Source organism: Lissotriton helveticus, chromosome 8 (genome assembly GCF_964261635.1).
Source record: "Lissotriton helveticus chromosome 8, aLisHel1.1, whole genome shotgun sequence".
Lineage (NCBI taxonomy): Eukaryota > Metazoa > Chordata > Amphibia > Caudata > Salamandridae > Lissotriton > Lissotriton helveticus.
This window is the reverse complement of record NC_136069.1, coordinates 1,687,682,375-1,687,699,524: the sequence shown is the minus strand read 5'-3', so window position 1 is coordinate 1,687,699,524 and position 17,150 is coordinate 1,687,682,375. Positions and strand designations below refer to the sequence as shown.

The window sequence follows — 17,150 nt, the reverse complement described above, 5'->3', positions numbered from 1 at the left end:
GAAGGTTATACGATCATACACAGACCCCAAACCAACAAGCACAGAGGGGGAATTCCAATCATCTACAGGGACAAAATCCGCTGCACATCCTGCCCAACGATCCAACACCAGTAATGGAATACCAGCTCCACACAGATGGGAAAAGCACCATAAGAGGTACCCTTGCCTCCAGACCACCAGCACCACACCCCAGCTTCTGCAACACCATCCCAAACATCATCGCCCCACTAGCAATCGACTCGGAGAACTTCATCTTCCTGAGGGACCTTAACTTCCACCTTGACGAACCCAGTGAAGGCAACTCCATCGACCTCCTGGAAAGCATGAGCAACATCGAATTCAAGCAGCTTGTTACCGAACCCACCCATATCACAAGACACACCCTCAACCCCATCTTTACCTCCAGCAACAGTCAGATACATCCACACTACAGCACACCACTCACCTGGTCCGACCACCACAGTGTACATTTCACCATCACAGGACCCAACTACTCAAGTGCCGGCCCCATCCGATTCATGCGCAGAGACTGGAAGGGTAGCAGAAAACCAGTGGAATGATACACTCTGCTCCTGCCTCCCAGATCTTACACATGACCCCAAACAAGCAGCAAATAATTTTGCTCAGTGGATCACAAAATGTGCCAATACCATCACCCCCGCCAAGACAACAAAGGCAGGACCTTCCTGAAGAAAAGAGCAAGCTGGATCAATGAGGAACTGCACTCAAAAGGAAGTGGTGCAAAAGCAAAACACAGAAGACCGCAACACCTACAACCCTGCTCTCAACCAGTACCACCACTCCTGAAAGAAACAAAGAACACCAAAGGAGACCACATTGAAGCCAGTGCAAGCCACAGCAAAGAACTCTTCATCATCATGAAGGAGTTCACCAATCGTAAATGACATCACTCCCTCCCAGGAACTGTGCGACGACCTTGCAGTCTTCTTCCATGACAAGATCTCTACCATCTATGAAAACTTTGAACGCCAACATTCCGAAACAGACAGCATCAACCGACTCACACCCACGAACACAAACGCCATACACCTACAAACCCACCGAGAACCTCTCAACACGCTAGACACTACTGCCATCGTGAACTCCTTGCACTCTGGGGCACCCATGACCCCACCATGTCTACAACCTAGGAAGCAAGACAATCGGCAACAAACTCAGGAAGGTCCTGAACACATACATCACCGCAGCCTTTTTTCCTGAGGAATGGAAACCCGCTGAAGTGAGGCCCCTCCCAAAGAAACCATCTGCCGACCGAGCCAATCTAAAGAACTACCAGCCCATCTCACTACTCCCCTACCCAGCAAAAGTTCTTGAGAAAGAGATTAACCAGCAACTCACCCAACACCTAGAAGACAGAACCTCCTGGACCCTTCCCAATCCAGATTTCAAACCAACCACAGCACCAAGACAGCCCTGATTCAAGCCACTAACGATATCAGAGCCCTCCTAGACAACGGTTAAACAGCAGCCTTCATCCTCTTGGACCTTTCCACCGTGATTGACACTGTATCTCGCCACATCCTGATCAACAGACTTCACCACATTCAAGGAAATGCCTTCAAATGGATCGCCTCATACCTCTCTGGCAGAAGCCAAAATATTGTCTGCCGCTGTTCACCTCAGAGCCAAGGAATGTCATCTGGGGGTCCCACAGTGTTCTCCCCTAGCCCGGCCCTCTTTAACACCTACATGACCCCCCTGGCCGACACTGTCAGATCACACAGCCTCTACATCATCTCCTATGCTGACAACACACAGATCATCCTCTCTCTGTTCAAAGACTCCCCCAACCATGAAATTTAACTTCCACAGATGCATGATGAAAGTTGCAGACTGGATGAAGGACCACTGTCTTAAACTCAACTCAGAGAAAACAGATGTCCTCATCTTTGGGAACAACATCTCACTGAGGAACCGCTCATGGTGGCCCGTAGAGCTCGGCGCAATTCCTGACCCAACTTACCAGACCCGTATCCTAGGTATTGTCCTGGATAACAAGCTATCCATGAAGAAACAAGCCAACGCAGACCCTTCCGCCTGCTTCTACACCCTGCGAATGCGCTGCAAGATCTTCAGGTGGCTCCCAGTAAACACCAGAAGAACCATTACGCAGGCACTCATCACCAGCAGCCTGGACGTCAGGAACACGCTCTATGTAGGAATCACAGTAAACCTGCTGAAGAGACTCCAAATATTACAGAACTCAGCTGCAAGACTCATACTTGACTTACCCAGAAGGACCCACATCACACCCCTCCTCAGGAAACTAAACTCGCTTCTAGTCCAGTACAGAATGTCAAGAGTGGCATACCGACACAGCACAAAAATCGGTTGCTCCTTCTTTGCCATTTGAAGGCACTCAGCAGTTTGGTCCGGAAGAGAAGATAGATAGGCTGTTTAGCAAGAGAGCACATATTTCCTCTTTTAGTTAACTGCAGCAACAGTACATATCATTTTCTTTGACCTTGAGTTATGGGAAGTATTGCTTTAGTTAACCTTCCATGCAGCCGCTCAAACTCAGTCCAGGAAGTCAAAAGGAACAACTAGAATGATTGCAAATTTAAGAACCAGAAACAGATGTAATCAAATCAACAGTGGTCCTATCAATGCTGAAAGTTACCATGGATTTTTGGAAGGAGGTTGCCTACATTATTTCATAGAGGCCTGAGAAAAATATTTCCTCAGACCAATGGGTCCTTCAAGTGGTCAGACCAGGATACAAGATTGACTTTTCTTCGCCTCCATCAGAATCATGGGTCAAACCAACTTCATGGCCATTCCGGCCAAATAACAGGTTAGCAGTTCCTCAAGCTGTTCATGTGTTACTTTAGAAACAAGCAACTGTGAAAGCCCCCATGCATCATAATTGGGATTGGGAGTTTCCTGCATTGCTTTCCTGGTCCCAAGGATGGCGGGTGGGAAACGGAATGCTCATAGACTTGAAGCATACAACTTGCCTGTTCCCTTTAAAAGGGAGACTTTGCAGGGGTACTGTCAAGTCATCGGATGCTATAGCTCAGAAAAGACTGCAGTAACAACAAGGAAGGCGAACACAGCAACAGAAAATATAGACATGCATAGGCAGGGCAAGAATTTCCGAGGACAAGGCATGTCTGTCACGCTACACCAGAAACACTAGAGTCTGCCACAGCAAGTAGCACTTCTAGGTCAACGGAGGCAGAGTTAATACAAAGGCATAATACATGCATATGCAGCCAAAAGGAAGTAGCAGTTGTTAAGACTGCCTTACTTATTGTAATTGCATTTATATATCGCTTACTGCCCCTGTGTCAGATTGGTTCAAGATTCACACCGGTTGAGAAGTAAAAGTTCCTCTTTCAATTTAAAACATTGTCGCTCTTTCCGTCATGTCCCAGCTATTTGGAGTCACCTGGTTGCGCAGGGATTACATACACTTAGGGCCAGAGGTAGGTAATCCCCGATTACCGATTCTTAAATACCGAATCATACCGATTCGGTATTAAAGAACTGGCAATCGGGATGTAGGTATATTTACCGAATTAATTACCGAATCGGTATGATTCGGTAATTAAGGAATCGGTATTTACCGATTCTGTAACTGCCATTGATTCCTATGGGCCTTGAGGCCCATAGGAATCAATGTCAATTACCAAATCGGTAAATACCGATTCGGTAATTGTGGGAAATATTGAAGGGTGGCAGGGTGTCACTTTGACACCCTGTTGCACCCCTCAATTGCGCATGGGTGCACATGTATGTCTGCAACATGGCACTGTTTAAAAAGCAAAAAAAATGCCTTTTAAATGGTTTTCTTAATTTACCACCAACTACTAGTTGGGGGTAAATTAAGAATTCGTAAACCCTTGTAGCACTGAAAACAGTGCTACCTACATCTGAAATTACAGATTCGGTAATTTTACAAATTCTGTATTTTACCGAATCGGTAAAATTCCAGAATCGGTAAAATTTCCGGTTCTGTAATTTTAGATGCCCCTACATCTCAATATCCACATACCGGTCGGAAACGGCCGAAAATCGGTATTTTCGGCCGTTTCCGACCGGTATTTGCCTACCTACATCTGGCCCATAGTTAGGTCTGTTCATCATTCTCACCCAACTCAACATGGCGGTGAATGTTAGCGTTCTAGCCATTTCCGCTTTCAGTGACAGCTCAGCTGCAAGTAGCTCGTGCTACTAAATAACTGCGCACTTCAACTGAAGCTTCTCTCCGGTTGTACATGGCATGCAGAGTTCCTGAGGAAATTATTGTTTATGTCCAAAGAAAATCTTCGGAGCGAGAGAGCGTCGTTTTTCAGGCTTCAAGAGACTTTGGTGAATGCAGCGTCAGTGTGAATTAGCTTGCATTCTTCAGCTGTTTATTATTTTCTTGTCAGCTGCTTTCCAGAAGGATCATCAACATTACGAACTATCTTTTAAAAGTGAAGCAAGTATAAATGTCAGCAGAGCCACAGTGAAATGCCTGAACATTTGTTTTTTTATCGTTTTCATTTAAAGAAGCAGACTCAATCTGCTCACACTTAACATTGTCAACTGGTGGTGACATATTTTGAAGGCATTAATGTTTATTTCATTTTGAACAATTATTCTTGCTCCTACTAAGTTGTCCTTGAATTCCTTCGACAGTTTTTTCAGTGGCATTTCCTAGACTCTAAATTACACTAAATGCCTGAGTACAGAAATTATTCTACAGACTACATGTAAGCTGAAAAATATATATATATATTTGTACTTACCTCCATACCAGTTGCTTCAGTTGTCTCTTTGGATTTTCATACCTGTTGAGAGAAGACAAGGAAGACATTGTTTATTTTTCCTGATTGCAAGGTCTTTTTAGTTGCAATATATATACATAGAGAATAATCTATGTTTTATTTAATTCTTCAACTGGCATAAGAGAGAGGCAAATTCCACATACACTAAGGTATAGTTCAGATAGAATGTTGGTTTGCAAAACATTTAATTAGAGTGTTTGAGTTTTGTGTCTTAGTTCTGTGCTTCTTTACAGGTGCAGTCAGGGGTCCCCCAGGAAGGAATCCAGTGACAAAACCAGTGTGGCAGTCTCTCTTTCAATCCCATTCCCGTTTCCCCCCTGTTTCTGATATCAGAGTTATTCTGGCGCAGAGGAATTGGGGAGTTGGGAAATATTCATCTAGTGTCTTCAGCCATTCAGCTCCTGTGGAAGGTTCGGATTTGGTATCAGGTTTTGACACCCTAACAAGGCATCAGGGCACTTTTTTGGGCGATGCGCTTGCTACACAGGAACACAAAAGGATTAGTGGTGAATTAGTATAGTCAAATATTAAATTAATTTGAGCGATGGATATGTTAGTCTGTTATTTGGATTGAGAAGGATAGTGGAGGCATAGACGAGGGAAAGGTTTGCATTTATATAGCTCTTTCTTACCCTGATGAGGTGATAAAGCACTTTTCGGCGAGTATCACGAACTGCGGAACCCAACAAGGATTAGTAGCGAATAGTGCATGGAAACAGGAAATTAATTTGATTTCAGCGTAGAAGGATAGAAGAGGGAAGGGTTTGCCTTTATATAGTGCTTGCTACCCCTGATGAGGTGTTGAAGCGCTTTTTGGCAGGTCCCATGCGACACCGGAACCTAAACAGGACTAGTGGGGAAATTAGTATAGGGTAATATGAAATTTACTTAAGCGGTGAACATGCTAGTCTGCTATTTGGATTTAAACGGAAGTGTGGAGGAATAGAAGAGGGAAGGATCTAAAAAATGTTTTGACGTTCATAGCAGTAGGAGGGGGTTTGGGATGAGTAAAGAGGAGGTGGAGGGTGGTTTATTCTTGTATGGTGGGATTTTGAGGCGGGGTGAAACTCGAGAGAGGAGGTTCCTTTGATTAATGTATTTTGTGATTTTATTCTGAATGTATTGCTTTGTGAGTGATACAAAGCAGCTTGAATGTGGATCTTCTGTAAACCGGTAACCAATGTAGGGCTTTCTGAGCAGGGAGATGTGGGCTTCTGGCTTTATACGTAAGAGTAATCTGGAAGTTCTGAATCCGTTTTAGACTTTTCATATTTGTCAAAGATGATCTGTGGAATCGAGTTTGGACAGAACAAGAGAGATGGTTGCCTGGACCTTTTGTTGAAATCCCAGGTGGGGGGAGATGGTTGCAGAGTTTTTATAATAACAAAAATTGATCTTGCCAGTTTGACCACTTGAACATTCATTGATAGCTTGTAGTGCATGATAATTCTAAGATTTTTTTACTTCCTTCAATACTTTTGGCAGTGTTACCAGATCATCAGTCCATACGTGAAGAGGTCATCATTTTTTCAGTCGCCACACAAGTATTTCCATTTTGGAAGCATTCAATTTGAGATGGCTCTATGTCATCCATTCATCCATGTCTCTGAGACAACTGAAAATGGGTGGGTTTCCAATGAATTTGGGGCATTCCAGTTTAAGGAGTATGCGTGTGTCATCTGCATAGTTATAGCATGTGAAGTGAAATTGGTTGACTAGAGCTGGTAATGACCTTATGTAGATGTTGAAAAGCATGTGTGAGATGATAGAGCCTTGAGAGACCCAAGCTTTTGTGAAGTATGGTTTGGTAGAGAAAGGGGGGGTATGAAATACATTTTAATTCTGTAGTAAAGGTAGGATGTGATCCAGTCTAGTGCAGTCCTCTCTCTGCCTGCTTCGTAGAGTCTTTTTAATAAGAGTGTCATTGTCAACCATGTCAAAGAAAGCCAAGAGGTCAAAGAGAGGTAATGAAGCAACCCCATTCTGGGTAACTGTATTCTTAAGGTCATCCTAGAAGGCAACAAGGGCAGATTCAGTGCCTCTTTCTGGTGGAATACCTTTTAGAAGTATGAAAGTATCGCATAATCTTCAATGAACTGTGACATCTGGGCCAATGCTGCTCTTTTTATCAGTTTGCTCTGGAAAGGTCCATTTGTAATCGGTCTGTAGTTGTCGGGGTTCAGTGGGTCCAGGTTTGTTTTCTTTAGTAAATGGGCGTAGGTATGACTTTTTTAGTTCTTTGGAAATATTCTTGTAGTTAAGGAATTGTTGATGATTCTTCTTACTGGTGTGGCAGCAGAGGTTGTTAGAAGAATTCTCTTAATGGTTTGGGGTGGACATGGGTCAGAAGGAGTGCCGACAGGCCTGCTTGCTTCGATCAGGTCCATAAATTCATCAAGTAGAATTTGTTACAAGGAAATGAAGAGGCTGGGTTAGCATATTCTTGGATTGTTTTTTTGGAAAAGGGTTGGTGCTGTTGTTTTTTTTTAGTTTTAAATATGAGTCCAATGTGTATGCTTTGGCCATGTAATGATTTGCCAGGTTGTCTGTGAAATATTGAATAATGGGATGAGCTCCTGCTACGCAATTTTGTTTCAGTGAGAATTTGATAGAATTCTTTATTTGCACATTTAGCATTTTTTATTCTGTCTGAATAGTATTTGTTTTAGATTTTGGGATTTTTTTTGATAGCTGCTTTGTATAACCTGTTAAGTTTCTGTTGGCAGGGTTTGTCTTGATTGATGTTAGTTTTGAGAAACGCACGTTGCAGTTTTCTAATTTGTTGTTTTATCTCTTTTAGTTATGTAGTTCTACAAGGTGTCTGTTTTCTTTTGTTCTGCTATGTTGGTTTTATTGGTTTTAGGATATTAAAAGCTTCCTGTAGCCACTCATATAGTTTTTGAACTAAATGTATTGTATCTAGATCTGTACTGGAAGTTGACTCTGTTTCTAAGTGTTCAAAATTGAGTTTGTTCCATGGTAGCTTGCAGGGTTGTTTTATGTTGGAAAGCAAGCAAATGGTGGTCTGACCATGTGAGTGGAGTTATTGTTTGAAAGGTAACTAGTTCTGTATCAGCAAAAATTACATTTAGAATGTGTCCAGCAACATGTGTGGGTTTGTGGACGATCTGATGTAGGTTCAGTGCATCTAGGCCAGTGATTGTTATCTCCTTCTTCAGTCTGGTAATTACCTTGTGTGTTAAGAGGATTGAGAGATATTTTTAAGTAATGTGCCAAAGGTGGCCAGCTGTGACAGACTCTGTCCGAATCACTCACAAGCACCAGCCTGTTCTGACATTTTCAGACTAATGTGCATCAGCAAAAATGTATTTCTGCAAGGCAGGCAACAGCATGCATTCATAGAACAAGTGCTTACAATCCCCTTTAAAAAACAATAACAAAGCTGGTCCAAGAATTAGTAGAGCAGTCACAATGCTCAATGTGAGAATGAAGTATTTATGAATTGAGAGGAAGGTCATTTGGCATCTAAGGAGTCAAAACAAGTTGTCTCTTCTCACCTGTAGAGTACAGTTCTTTGGGGCTGTATTGTTCTTTCTTCTGCAGCAGTTGTGTTGCTATCATTAGCTTGGAATGTACAGTTTAATGAGGTGCTGGAGACTCATTGCACCCTGTTTATGCTGTCTTTAGGCACCCAACCAAGGCTGATAAAAGGCACATGGCATCTTGATATGCCACTGAGCACAGATTATATAATCTTAGTAAATCCATAAGGGGAAGCAGCCAGAGCCCTTTGGCATTTTCACCTCAGCTTGACGGAACACATCCTTCTAAGCAGGAGGAAGCATTAGATGAGCTTACAGAATGGATCCTATTGTTGTTGTGAATGACACACTCCATTTCACCCTTGCCCACTCCTGGCTGCCATCTGGTCCAGTGCCATGAGAGGCACTTCAGCAAATGCAGTGTATTACCAACAGTAATGTAAATGCAGTGCTTACTTTTTGTGGGTGGTTGCAGGTGCTGAACACCGACACTCATTTTTTTTGATGGATTGGAAATTATTTTGCATCATCAGACATTGATTGGCCCGAGAAAATTAGAGAAAGGAGGGGAAGAGAAATATGGGTAAATAGTGACAAAGGAAGAAAGCAGGGCTGAAATATAACCTGGATGAGTGTGATAAAGAGGTAAGAACTACAGGATGGTAGAAGAAAGATGCAACCCTGGCACTAGGCAATAGTCTCCTTAGATAGTGTTTTGGCCTTGCACGTTGGTACACAAGTTAATTGTTATATAAAAGCTGGGGCATGAGTGAAATTCACTGCCTTACCAAATCCAGCCAGATGCACCAGCCACTTTGGTCTAGCAAGGAGCCTTTGATTTTGGTCACAGCTTGAGACATCAAACGTTCCAGTAAAATATAGCAGCAGTATTGAGAACTATGGAAAAGTACAGGTACTGCCCTATATGTAGTATAGCACCTGTTCTGAGGTGCACTGATTCTGTGAAATACAAGGGACAACACCCCCATTGAGTAGTGTTAGTAATGTCAAATAAAAGTATTTCACTTCAGGAGTAAGGGCAATGGATAAAATGTAAGCAGAAAGGGGTAGACATTGAGTATTACGTGAGACATGGCTTGGTGGGTAGGTAGGTGAATTGGATTTAGTGTCCCCCCCCATGCAACAGTTCAAATTCAGTGTGAACACATGTAGAAGTCTGGGACTGGTAAGCCCCTTTTTTGGTATCACCCCATAAAAAACATAATAATTACATCAGCCCTGCTTATAGGTGTTTATCCTAACCAGGCATAAAGTGTTACCCATGTACGTCATCTTTTGAATACAGTCATCTTTTCTTCCTGCAGGTCCCCCGCTCTGTCTGCAGTGAGAGTTGTCCTCCTGGATACAGAAAGGCCGCCAGAGAAGGGGAGCCCGTGTGCTGCTTTGACTGTATCCCCTGCTCCCAGGGAGAGGTCAGCAATGGCACAGGTGGACTTGGGTTTCTTATATTGAGGATGTTAAGTACTACTAAAAAGTCACTGACAAATGTACAGTTGTGGAGCAAGATGTTTCTGCTTTTGCCCTTGGACATTGTAATGATCGGGTGGACTGGATGACACTTATATCGGATAATTTAGTTGTCAGAATACTGAAGTCAATAATATCAACCTATACTTGTATCAAATGCACAATATCAATGTTCAACATATCGCCAAGTTAAACTTACAAGTGTACATTTACTCTGCTAATGCCACATTTACTCACCTTTGATAGTAAATATTCTATAATAATGACTAAAACAATTAAAAAGGTTTATATAAAGAAGTCCCTACACACCTAGATAGTGAGCAATCGTACAGGTAGGTCATATCTGTAGAGAATACTTAATCATTTGATGGTTCATATCATTAATGCACAGAGCTGTATAATGAGCAGGCTTGGGTGCCTAACCCTCCCATGCTGATGCTACAGAAGATGCTCTGGAGTGGAAATGCGATCAGGGGACCGGACTAATGCCCAGATGATACAGGTACCACACTCTGATGGCACCACTTGGTGCCACTAGGATGACTTGTCCCCGTTGCTCCTGATCTTCATATGAACTCGGGGCATGACAGGCAAAGGCAGGAAGGCGTACAGGAGTCTTGTGCTCCAATGTGCAAAATGTTTGACACTGTGCAATCTCAACAGTAGTAAAAAGAGTTAGCAAAGGTTCTCTTCATTGTCGGAAGATGCCTTGTGCCACTTCGGATGCAGATCCGATTCGTGAAGCACCAGCTGAGATTGTCTGCCCTAAAAGTATGTAGCCAGGTTTGTGCTGGAGTCCAGAGTCCTCTAATCACTACCTCCACAACCCAGCCCGAGGGAGAGGCACTGCCATTGGTCCAATTGCAATTGAATAGCCACCATTGCAGATTACATGCTGTCATTTCCAAAACATGGATGGCTTCTGAGAGGTTGCCTTCGTGCTGGGTCCATTGGGACTTCAAGATTCCACTACCAAACCTGCATATTCCAGCTGGTGTAGTTGACAAGTAGGATGCAGGAGGCTAGCAGGCCAAGAAGCTTCAAGATCTATTCTTAAAAAGATCAAGGAGTGAAGATGAAATATCTGTATCACAGCCCAAATGTCCTGGGCCATTTCAGACAGAGGGAAGGCCTTGTACTGCACTTTGTCCGAGATAACTCCTATGAAAGGAGTCCTTTGAGAAGGCATCCGATTTGACTAAGCCTGATTGATTGTGAGCACCAATGTTGTCAAGAGATTCGCCGTTCTCTGGAGGTGGTCTACAAGTGAGCTTGCCTTTAACAACAACTGCGGTACAAAAGGGGGTGGTGATGGACGGAGCATCTGAATCAATCAAACACTCACACCCAGTCAAAAGATCTGGGTTTAATCCATCACCATTCTTTAGCCCACTCTGCCACCCCAGTTCAGACATGGCTATATGCACATCAGTCTGACCCTGTGCCTCATGGGAACAGTCCAGCCCGAACTGCCAAGCCATGTCTTCCCTGGACCGGAAACATGCTTCCGAGGACCGGTTTCTGGCATTCCAGACGTCTTCAGCCCGGCTTGCTTGAATCCAGTGGCAAAGTGAGCAAGGGACTCACGTCTGAGCATACCCTGCCACACTTATTGCGGCCAAAAGCGGTACAAAAGGGGGTGGTGATGGACGGAGCATCTGAATCAATCAAACACTCACACCCAGTCAAAAGATCTGGGTTTAATCCATATCCGTTCTTTAGCCCACTCTGCCACCCCAGTTCAGACATGGCTATATGCAAATCAGTCTGACCCTGTGCCTCATGGGAACAGTCCAGCCCGAACTGCCAAGCCATGTCTTCCCTGGACCAGAAACAAGCTTCCGAGGACCGGTTTCTGGCATTCCAGCTGTCTTCAGCCCGGCTTGCTTGAATCCAGTGGCAAACAACTGGTCCAGGTAGGGGAACCAGTATCTCTGACCTCCACCACTTTGGTGAACATCAAAGGGCCACTGATGAGACCTAATGGGAACACAACAAACTGAAAATGCTCCTGGCCTACCATGAACTTCTAGTTAGGTCAGTGGGATTGCAGGGTGAAATGGATTGAAAGGGTGGCCAGGTTGCAAAACTTTAATAAGGACATTTGTCTTGACTACAACTCAAGGCAGTTGGAGATCCGGGACCTCAGCTGCTCATCAAATTACCACTTCAAAGGAAGCATCCTCTTCCATTGGGGGCCCAAGAAGACAATTCAACCCTGTATCAGAGGAAGTACTAAGCCCGCTAGCCTCCTGTAAATTCATGTGAAGACTGTCATCATTATTGTGGGAGGAGTGGGGTAAATTATCCCCATTGCCACCATCATCAGCTGGCAAGCCAGAGCCAAACAGACAGTGGAAGCAGCAGATCACCCTCAATTTTTATGAGGACTGGTGAGCTGTTGCGGTTTTGGAGCGCTACCTCAGTCAGAAAGTAGGGACCGGTTGGCCCATAGGCCTCGAATTGCTGATGTGTTGCCTGAGAAAATGGGAAACTTGGGTGCGCCGGGATCAACTCCGGGATTGGCTCCTCAATCAGAGATCGGAAGAGAGATCAACTGCTCCTTTAAACCCTTGCAAGGAATAGTTTTTTACCTGTAACTCCAGTTCTGTAGTAGGGGTATCTTTGTTATAGTCATAATCTGTGAATAGTCCCACTCATGCGCGTGGACCCCGGAGCAATCGAAATAGTCTCTTAAGTTGTCCTCTTCTGCAGTCCTGCAGAGAAACTCCCCTTCACAAAAATCCTTTGTCATGATAGAGAGGAAGGGTTGGACAGACAAGCCCCATAGGCTGTCATTATGTGTCTGGAAAAGGGATACCATGCCCATAAGGAACCCTAGAGACCCTGGTATCCCATGATGCACAGCCAAAGGCTAGTTACTTTCAGTTCTTTTTGAAGGTGTATAAAGCCAGGCCTGTAGCATTCAGGATATTATCCTTTCATCTACCGGGGAGCAGGGCGGGTCACTTATGACTATAGCAGAGATACCCCTACTACAGAACTGGAGTTACAGGTAAGAAACTACTCCTTCTGTAGTAGGGGATCTCTGTGTTTAGTCATAATCTGTGAATAGAATGGCAAGCCCATCTCAAATAAACCAACCCAGAGGTGGAAGAAACAGACAAAACCACTACTGTGCAAATACATTTCTCAGCAAAGCTTGCCCAACCTGAGCATCTGCCCTGGCATCAGAGTCCAGGCAGTAGTGTTTAGCAAAGGTATGAACGGACTTCCAAGTGGCAGCCCTACAGATGTCTGCAATGGGAACATTGCGCAGGAAAGCCGCTGTAGCTGCTTTGCTTCTGGTCGAGTGAGCTTTAGGCTTAACCCCTAGAGTTTTGTTAGCCTTCTGGTAATACAGGACACAATCCACCTAGAGATGGTCTGTTTAGAGGTAGCAAGACCAGTCCTGGCTGATCCATAATTAACAAATAATTGTTCTGTTCTACGAATCTCCTTAGTCTTATCAAAGTAGAATTTCAACACCCTTCTCACATCAAGGGAATGAAGGGACCTCTCCGCCAGAGAGTAAGAATGTTGAAAAAACGTTGGTAAAATGATCGTCTGATTCACATAGAAAACGGACACCACCTTAGGAAGAAACTTAGGGTGAGTCCTCATCACAACCTTAGATGCATGAAACACAGTATAGGGCTGATGGCAACACAGGGCCTGGATCTCATTCACCCTGCGAGCTGATGTTATAGCCACAAGGAAAGCTGCCTTCCAGGACAATGCTGTAGATAAGCCTTATGAATAGGCTCAAAAGGCTCCTTCATCAACCTAGACAGCACCACATTAAGCTCCCACGGAAGCGATGGGCACATAATGGAAGGAAACACCTTATTCAAAGCTTTCAGAAAATCTTTGATGACAGGGATTTGGAAAAAGGAAGTTTGTGTAGGGCATTTCCTATACGCAGTTAAAGCTTTGAGGTGAACCTTAATGGAATGAAAATTAGGGCCCGGTTTAGCGAAATGCAACAAGTACGGAAGGATGACATCCTCCTTGCAGGATGTAGGATCGGTATCCTTAGAGGCACACCAAATGCAGAATCTCTTCTACTTGTATGCGTAGGAAGTCCTTGTAGACAGTCTTTTTGCCTCTTTTAGTATCTCCATGCAGTTCTGAGGAATCTTTAAATGTCCATACTGCACTAGCTCAGGAGCAATGTTGCCAAACTCAACGACGAGAGGTGGGGATGCACCATCTGCCCTCCGAACTTCGTGAGAAGGTCTGGCCGACATGGTAGTCAAAGATGTGGCAGGAGAGACCGGTGTAGGAGGTCGGTGAACCACCACTGCCGAAGCCATTCCGGAGCAATGAGGATCATCCTGGCTCGAGACTGGGACAGCTTGATCAATACAGCCGGGATCAAGGGAATGGGTGGAAAAGCGTAGCGAAAGCTGTTCGACCAGTTGATCCACAGTGCATTCCCCAGCATCCCCAGTTGGTAAAACCTGGAAGCGAAGTCTCGGCATTTGCTGTTTTCTGCGGTGGCAAACAGGTTGATTTCTGAAGTGCCCAACCCTGCGAAGATGTCTCTTAACACCTTGTCATTTAAGACCCATTTGTGGTTTTCTTGAACGAGCCTGCTGAGCGCGACTGCCTGAGCATTCTGCAAACCTGGCAGATGGGTCGCCGTTATCGTCAGTCCCCTGGGCATCAGCCAGTTCCAGATCGCTTGCGCTTCCTGAGACAGTGTGCGCGATCTTGAGCCCCCCTGCTTATTGAGGTAATAAATTGTTGTTGTGTTGTCCATCTGTACAAGCAGGGAATTGGTCCGAAAGGACGGCTGGAAGGCTTTCAGTGCCAGATGAACCGCTTTGAGTTCCAGAAAATTGATGTGATACATGGATTCTGTCTGAGACCATGTGCCTTGTATCTGAAGGTGATCTGAATGCGCTCCCCAGCCCTGGAGAGACGCATCTGTCACAATGGTCTGAGTTGGTATCTCTTTGTGGAACAGAATCCCTCTGAGGAGATTCGCTGGTGAAGACCACCACTTCAGGGATTGTAGAGCGTGTTGAGACAGTTGGATCCTGTCTTCCCAGCTCCCTCGTTTTTGTTCCCACTGATCCTCCAGACATTCCTGCAGCGGCCTTAAATAGAGGCGTACATGTGGCGTGAGAAAGATACAAGAGACCAGCGACCCCAGGAGAGAGGACACCGTTCTCACCTTCATAGTTGGAATGGACATGAGAGTCTGAGCCTTCCGAAGGCTCGATAAACTTCGCTCCTCCAAAGGACACACGCTTGGCTTCAGAGTATCGATGGAGGCTCCCAAGCACTGCAGACACTGAACTTGAGTCTGGACAGATTTAGATATGTTGATGTGCAGACCCAATTGGTTCAATAGAACAGCCGTCCTGTTGAAATGTAGTTGAGCTTCCTGGAACGTGGATGCTTTGATCAGCCAGTCGTCCAGGTACGGATAAAAACACCTTGTTCTTTCTCAGGTGCACTGCAACCACTGCCATGCACTTTGAAAAAGTCATGGGCGCAGACTTCAGGCCGAACGGAAGTACTGTATACTGATGGTGGTTGATGCCAACAAGGAACCACAGGAACTTCCGATGCTTCTTTGCAATTGGGACATGGAAGTACGCGTCCTGCAGATCTATGGTGCAAAGCCAGTCTCCTCGATGTAGCTGAGAATAAATCTGGTGCAGGGACAGCATGCAGAACTTTTCTATGCGAATCCATTTGTTTGCTTCCCGCAAATCCAGAATAGGCCTGAACTCGTTTTTGTCATTTTTGCGCACAAGAAAGAAAAACTTGGTTGCCTCTGCCCCTTTGAAGTCTCTGGAAGGGCTGCCGCAGAAACTGCTGCTGCTGTCCAGCCTGACGACCCTGCCCATGTTGGAACCGCTGGGAAGAATAGCGTCGTTGGTAGGGGCGGAAAGTCTTATGTTGCTCTTAAGGCTTCTGCAAGCCAACAGCCTTGAGCGTCTCAACCTCCACCTTCATGCGAGACATTTCCTCGTCTGCATGGGCACCAAAAAGCGTGAAACCCGAAAAGGTCAGGTCAGGTTAGCAATCCGTTGCTGGGCCCCCGGTTTCTGGGAGGCAAGCCACAACCAGGAGTGTCACCTCAGAGTCACACCGTGACAGTATGCATGGGCAGCCAGGAGAGAGGTATCCGCAGCCGCACTGCTGCGCACTGCTGATCTGATTTGACACTGATCCAGCGGCCTATAGAAAATATATCATAAACAACGCTACCCAACTTCATAACCTATAAACGAAATTCTACACTAACTTATGGACCCATTTATAAACATGACATATTTTGGGCCTACTGAATCAAGTAGTCAGATTAAATCTATATACATATTATTTACAAACTATATACAATTTATACATCTGCGGAAGGAATATTATCATTAGAATAAATCCTAACCATTTAAACGACCACCATTGGCGATGGGATCTAGCTAATAGTAACCTGCACTTCTGAATAATCAAGACCAGCTTGTTTGTCAAAAGTAAGATTTTATTTACTAAATTATGGTATTTCAAAATGTAAATTTATTATTGTAATTTTATTAGCATTAAAGTAAGCATGTTTGAAAAGCTTCATGGGAAAAAACACAATTTAGTAAGAAATTCAAAGTTTAAGTAAGAATTTAGCAGTTTAGCATTTCTAAAACCTAAGTCCCTAGCTAAGCTAAATAAATGGAAAATAAAGTAAAGTTCTTTGAGGATTCTTACGTGTTCCACGCAAAGTTCAGCAGCACTTCACCCTCATCGGAAAGTCAGAAAGCAGCAGCCAGCCCATCCCTAAGGGCATGACTTTTTATACCTTTCTATGCTAACTAAACTAAGTGAAGGAAAGTTTTCAAAGATCCTCGAAGTCCCATTGGCTGAGAGTGACAAGTGACATGTCACCCATTTTTCAAAAGTTCCATTAGGTCACGTTTCTTAAAGACCATTGTCCTTTTCCGAATGCAACCAGGAGCTTCCTTGGTTTGCAACAATTGTAAATCAATATTCTCACAGTGTTCATTTCGTTTCCGCGGGTGCCAAGTTAGAGCTGACAAAATTGTCCTTTATCACATATTCGACCTTGGCCACGTCCGACAGAATGATGACAACACATCAGTTTTTGCTTTGTGAATGCAGCTTTGACAAACACTTTTTTCAGAATGGGCTTCTCGTGACTTGTGCAGAAGTAAAATTCAGCTTTAGTAAACTCGAGCAAACTAGGCCCAAAAGCAGGCAACTTATGCTTTCTAGTAATAAACAAAAACAAGAAAAGTATTAATGTAAGAAATAATGTTGATTCTGTATCCACCCTAGGTTTACTAATTAATTAACCCTCCCGATTAGTCTAATGTTACCTAGCAAAATGCAAACA

At 44.3% G+C, this 17,150-nt stretch overlaps 1 protein-coding gene across 1 annotated transcript in view; it reads left to right on the top strand.

Moving 5' to 3' along the window:
* LOC144774090 (extracellular calcium-sensing receptor-like) overlaps window positions 1–17,150 on the top strand; it is a 183,150-nt gene that overhangs the window by 151,552 nt on the left and 14,448 nt on the right. The window contains exon 5 of the mRNA XM_078659116.1: window positions 9,625–9,748. Coding sequence (XP_078515242.1) covers window positions 9,625–9,748 — 124 coding nt within the window. The remainder of the gene's footprint in view (window positions 1–9,624; window positions 9,749–17,150) is intronic.